This window comes from Morone saxatilis, unplaced genomic scaffold, assembly GCF_004916995.1.
Source record: "Morone saxatilis isolate NCDOM2014 unplaced genomic scaffold, NCSU_SB_2.0 Contig4, whole genome shotgun sequence".
In the NCBI taxonomy this organism is placed as follows: domain Eukaryota; kingdom Metazoa; phylum Chordata; class Actinopteri; family Moronidae; genus Morone; species Morone saxatilis.
In genome coordinates, this window is record NW_023339984.1 from 1,407,649 (window position 1) to 1,414,144 (window position 6,496).

The window sequence follows — 6,496 nt, forward strand, 5'->3', positions numbered from 1 at the left end:
CGGTCCAGGGTTTGAATCCAACCTGTGGCCCTTTGCTGCGTGTCATCCCCTCTCTCTGCCCCCCTTTCCTGCCTGTCTCCATCTGTCCCATCAAATAAAGGCATAAAGCCGAAAAAAAAAATATACAAAAACAACAAATGAAAACTATGGTGTTGGAAGCTTTTTGGATGTTTTTTAGCCATTTTAGGACCAACAACTGCCTGGTGCAGGAACTGTGTGCAGCTCCTAAGAAGTCTTGTATGGTTACACATACTGTTGTGACTAAGAGAAACTCAGGTGACTCAGCTAGATAACAAGATACAACATGTAAATAAGATTGTGTTGGATGTGTCTGAAGGCAGTTCTTTCAGTTGTGGTGGAGCTACACAAGCAGATTGCAGCTATTATGTTTGTTCAGAATTTGTTATTAATTATTGTCTTTTTGTCAACACCTTTGTTTGCAATGCCTCGTTTTCCCCCAGACTCTGAATGTAGAGCCCAGGGGGAGGTTTTTTCTTCGCACAGCAGTGGGTAAAGATGGTTTTGTTAGACACTTCATGAGTAACTCTCCTTTTCTGATGTATTATGCTTGGCAAATCAAGTCAGACCCGATTCACTCCCTTCCCCCTGTCTGTCAGTCTGTCTCCTTCCTCTTACACCAGCTCCTCTCCCTATCTATCTATCTTTCACATTTACTTCTTTCTACCACTCCCTTCTTTCCCTCCTGCAGACTGCAGCTTTTGCTTTAATATGCAAAGCTCAAACCTTCATGCAAAAGGGGGATATACACTACGAGCACACTCAGAACTCCTGACAACAAGCACACAAAAAAGGAAAAATCACGAGTAACTAGTCATTTAGGCAATGCAATGTGCCCAAAATAGAATGGAATAAGTTTAAGCAGAATTGTAAGCTCACACAAAACAACATAACCTTTTTCCGTTAATTATAGCTTTTTCAATTTCCAACGTGCACTAAAGGCAGAGGAATCCTGTCCGTAGGTGAAACTTCTCCAACTCTGACTGCAACAGATTGAAAAGTGACAAACAGGCCAACAGATGAAGCAGACGGCGGAAGTGTAAAAGCGTTGCAATTGTCATGGCAACGGCATGCACACTGCAGGAGTGTCAAAACCAGTTACACCACAGAAAAGAAAATAGATCAAGTATTTACGCAATTTCAGTTTGTATGAGCCCAGGAACTGGAAGGCTGGTATTAGACATCAGATCAGATTGAGTACAGGCAGTGAGAGGATTTAGTTAAAGGTACATCACTGAAATGAACAATATAGTTCATGGTTCAATGGTTACAGCTACAGGGACACCAGGATGCAGGTTAAGTCTATGGTATTAATTAGCCTTCCAGATGTCCTCTCATGAAAAACAGACACATTCATGCACACATACTGCAACTATTGAACGTTTTATTTTAAATCAAGTATGGGTTAAGGCAAGGTTACAAAAATGATTGGCTATAGTTACATTGGATAGAATTATTGTAGTAGAGAGAAAATGTATTAACATTTATTTTTTTTCATTTAGATTAGACTATAAATAAATGGGAAAATAGAATGACAGTGTAGGAGGATGCAATAAATACAACATGACAATATGACAAAAAGATTTTTTTAGTATCATGGGTGAAGGATGGGTGGAATTTTAACAGTATTCTCTGCCAAAGGATGAGTGACTGCACGAGGACAGAAGCAGTTTTTGGGGGGGGGGGCGCTGGCCCAACAGGTTGAGAACCACTGCTGTCAACCAAGGGGTAACATATAGAAAACTCTATAGCACCAAGGATGGACCCATGGGGCACTCAACAAAACAAGGTGGATGGAAGGGGAATAGTTCCCAATTGATCTTCCCTAAGCCCCACCCCTTTTTGCTCTGTGCTCCAATAACATATGAGCAAGCCTCAGTCAGAACCTTCAGTCAACTCCCTCCTTTCCTGTACTTAGATATGCTATGTGCTAGGCTCGTCTATATCTTTCAACCATCTTCAAAATGTGGTTGTCTTTTCAACACAGACGAGGCTAGATGGGCCGGGTCTTAAGAAGGATCCATTGTGACAGAAAACTAACTGTTAGAAAATCGACCTGAAGACCTTCACACTCCAACCATCTTTAAGCATTTGGTCATTTAAGGAATGGAATGTTTGTAGTTAATACTACTACAGTAACCCAAGAGAAAGTGCCACTTAATACAACTTGCACACACAATGTAGGATAATGAACATGCATTCAACCCTCATTTGACCCACTTTAGCCAGACTACGGTCATGGGTTAATCCCTGGTCATCACAGTTCCCATAAGACTCCAGTCTACAAGTGTAATTCCCTACACATCACTGCTCAATGACAGACGTATACTATACCTAGTATAGATCTGTCACACAAGTCTCTCAGTTCATTAAAAATGGTCGCCAAACTTCCTTTATTTGGTGTCCTTATGAAAGGTTACACCAACATTGTTCTCTCCAATCACATCCTCTGAGACTGAAAAGAGCAGATCATATTAACTCAAATCTTACACTAATCCTATAATAACTGTATATGCATACACAAACTTTCCCATTTCAACCCCTCCTAGGCCCCATGCCTTCTCTATCATGCACCAACTTCCTCAGTGAATCAGCCATCTGGACCCCAAACACAGTGGGAGTTAATGGATCTGCTGGGTTACATAAGACAGGCAGTGCCTCAGCTTTCATTATTCACCACGCAGTCCACTCCACGCCATTAGATTATTTACACACACTCTTATAGTGTTACATTGTGTTGCAGGACAAACACAGAGCCAGGAGGAATGGGACTGAGGCCCATTAACTAATGGCTGCCTGCTGAGCCTGGAGGAGACAGCAGCTACAACACAACAGATAAGGGAAATACAGAAAGTAGACCCTTGCATGGAACACATGATGTCCTGGTTTTAAATCAGGTCCTGAGACTGAGATAATCTATTATCTTGTACGTCTATGAACTGTAAGTTTAAAACAAGAGTGTGTTGCTTGGCTTGGTTCCCTGTAGAAGCTTTACAGATGTCTTGAGAAAGATGGGATGTCAGCGTAGAGAAATAAAACTGAGTGACAGGAGATGGTGGAACTAATGACACACTCCCTTTAGTTCCTTTAAAATGTCTGCTTGAAAATAGATTTAAAGTATAATGTTAACAATATGCTATAGTTTTCTTTCCAAACACAGATAAATAATAAATGCATCTACCATCAAGTAATGTGTATGTATCCTTTTCCTCTGTGCCATAGAGCTCCATTATTATCCAAAATCTATTAAAAACTCATCAATAAGCCACACTGTTGGAGGACATGCTCCTTCATTACCATCAACACACACTGTCATTTATTTGGACTCAATCCCATACACTGTCCTGCTGCCACAAATAATCACTAGAGCACCAAATGTGGAATAATCCAGTGCAGAAAATAGTCCCCAACATGAGCTCCATTTCCTACCACGAGTAAAATTGGATAATTTGATTATATATACACTTTAATAAAAGCAGCAGTTGTATTACCCTGTTTTCATTATCAAGCCTTCATAATGATTTTAATTCGAGCTGCAATGTTTAGTTGATAGAAAGAACAGAAAATTAAAATTAAATAAATACAATGTAAAATGTTATATATGAATGAACCTCATATACATGTTTTGATGGTAGGGGAAACCAGAAACCCACACAAACACTGGGAGAACATGCAAACTTCACGCAGAAAGGTCCTGCCCCACAATGCTGGCCTTTTACAGAGCAAACATTAAGAAATGAGTCAGCATACGTTGATTATGAATAACTGCAGCCCTACTTTAAACATGGTTGGTGTTTACACCTGTCCAGGTGTACATGCCCAGTACTCAGTGTGAGCTGAGATGGGCTCCAGCTCCCACAACTGTGAACAGAATAAGCAGGTGAGAAAACTGATGGGAATAAAATTGAGTGGGTGTAAATTTAAATGTGTGAGCGTGATATGACGTAGACCGTAGGAAAACAGTGCTTTAACACTTAATGCAGTTCAATAAAGAACAACAAAAAAGCATACAGGCTGGGATTAAGGACTTCCCTATTTAGAGGTTAGCTTATGAATGCAATCTCACTCAAGAGTCTGATGTGATGCAACATATGCAACTCCCCATACAGACTGCTGTCTCCATCAGCTGATAGCTGGTTGAGCATGGACACCTTCACACCTTAAACTAGCTCAATGCTCCGAACATCCAGTTGCCTGACAACATGGCTTCCATCTCATTACTCAGTACCTAAGGAACAATGGCTATGGTAACAGTGGCCTGAGCAATGCTCCCTCCTCCACAGACATACACACATGCAGACTGCAGACCAGGCTATGTATGGCACAGTATATGCATGTTGGCAGACTGGCAGTGTTGTCATACAGCCTCCCTGTCTGTGTCTTTGCCTTGACTCTGGTTACCTCCCATGGGACTGAGGAAGGATTCCCCCTCCCCACCAGCTGCTGTGCTCCGACAAAGAAAACACACCAGCAGGTTTCAGACAGAGAGACATGAGAGAAATGAAACTAAAACTATAAATTAAAGCAAAAGAATAGAGCATACTGCAGCCTCATCTACCCTCAGTTGGACTGAAGAACTGACTTCTGGTCTCTGTTAATGGAACAATGCATGAAGATGTGCTCTGTGCTAGGGGAGCTTCATCCTATAATTATACAAGCCATGCCATTCATTAGCTGACACCAACAACGTGTCCAGTATTTATCAGTTAATGAAAGACTCCTTCCAGTTTCCCCATGAATATCTTTCTGGCTTTTTTTTTCTGTGACATTTCCAACAAAGGTCCTTTAAAAAGTAGCTTGACGGCTGGATGGAAACATGTTGGCTGACAGAAAGTGTGGGGCAATCAGAAAGGCACAGCAGTGAGGACACACAGAAGACGACAGACAAAGCAGAAGTGAAGACTGAGTGAACAAGCAGCCCACATCCGCAGAGCGCAGAGGAAATAAAACACGGGGGGTGAACGCACACACACACACACACACACACAGAGCACTAACATGCATGAACACAGTCTCATTTAATGACACAGAACAGATGTAAACAACTGACAGAGAAGGCTATAGCCATATGTTCAAACTGCACGCACACACACACACACGCACATGAAATCAGGGCTTGCTCAACCCGACCGATAACCCACAGTACAGTGTCGTTTTTGACTTTGTAGCAGCTTAGCAAGAGAGCTTTTCAGCAACAGACTAAAAGCCAGGCCATTTGTTTAAGGGGGTGGGGTAGTGCTTTCTAACTTTATATTATTGCACTGAATTTTAAAAACAAACCAACAACACTGAGTTATTAAAGACTTTTTAAGAGTGTTAAACCATAAAAACTGTTCAAATTCAAAAAGCAATGAAATGCTATGTGTAGAACAAGATGAAATAAGATGAAGTAACACTGCTGAGCAGGAAGTCTGACCTACTTGGTTTCAAAACATTACAAATTACTCAAACATTTAAGGGCGGGAAGATAGAAAACCAAACTAAGGCGGTATTCAGACCAAATCAGGCGCTGCAGGCTGGTGCAGCGGTTTGTTTATTTGGTGCATGTTTATTTGTGCTTTAGAACCTAACCGCTGTGAAACAATCAGTAAATAACACCTTATTTCTAGGGATGCACAATGAATCCAAAGTAAAATGTGACAAAAAATCATTATAATGAAGCACTGAAGAGTTGCAGGAGGCCCAGATTTAGAAACAACAAAAGATTTCACATTATTATGATCAGTGACTGATGGGTCCCGCTGTAAGTACTTAGTGAATCATACTGCCATCTCAATATCTGTCAACATAATCCCAATAGTTTGGAAAAGTTTGGAAAGAATTTTTGGCACCCCCTGCACAGGGCTGGGCCCCCACCACCACAGCCTACCCAACTATCCCCATTCCAAATGAATGTTTTCACCACAGCCCCTGATTTGGTCTCTAGCATGCCAACACGCTCACAATTAGTTCAGGTTACAACTTAATTTGGCATGTTAGCATAGGCCTGTCACGATAACAAATTTTGCTGGACGATAAATTGTCCCAGAAATTATTGCGATAAACGATAATATTGTCGTTCCGAGACCATTTTCAAAAAAATATAATGATAATGGCATAATAATGGCAGGTACAGCTTTTCAAAGATCATAAACTCTTTATTTCTAAACAATATGCTAATACTGCGAACTGGAAAGAACATTTTAAAATATCCACAACGACAATGAAACAAAAGCAAACCAAAAACAATCAAATAAAATGCGAACTCCAGTCTCCTGTTAACAAAAAATGCAACTGAATAAAAACCACCAACCACCAAACCCCAAAACAATGGAATAAAAATGAGGATGTAGAACACAATCTGCCACTCAGACCATAAAGGAGTGCATACATTCCTTAACCAGGCAAAAGCCCTGCCACGCGTAGGACCTTTGGAAACCACAAAGCTGCAAAAGAGATGCAAGACGCAGAGGCCTATTATCAATACTGACCAAGCTTC

At 41.0% G+C, this 6,496-nt stretch overlaps 1 protein-coding gene across 1 annotated transcript in view; it reads right to left on the reverse strand.

The window, feature by feature from the left end:
• The window catches only part of lrch4 (leucine-rich repeats and calponin homology (CH) domain containing 4), a 35,617-nt gene that overhangs the window by 25,835 nt on the left and 3,286 nt on the right, over window positions 1–6,496 (reverse strand). Inside the window, exon 2 of the mRNA XM_035675708.1 lies at window positions 3,834–3,879. Within this exon, the coding sequence (XP_035531601.1) occupies window positions 3,834–3,879 (46 nt within the window). The remainder of the gene's footprint in view (window positions 1–3,833; window positions 3,880–6,496) is intronic.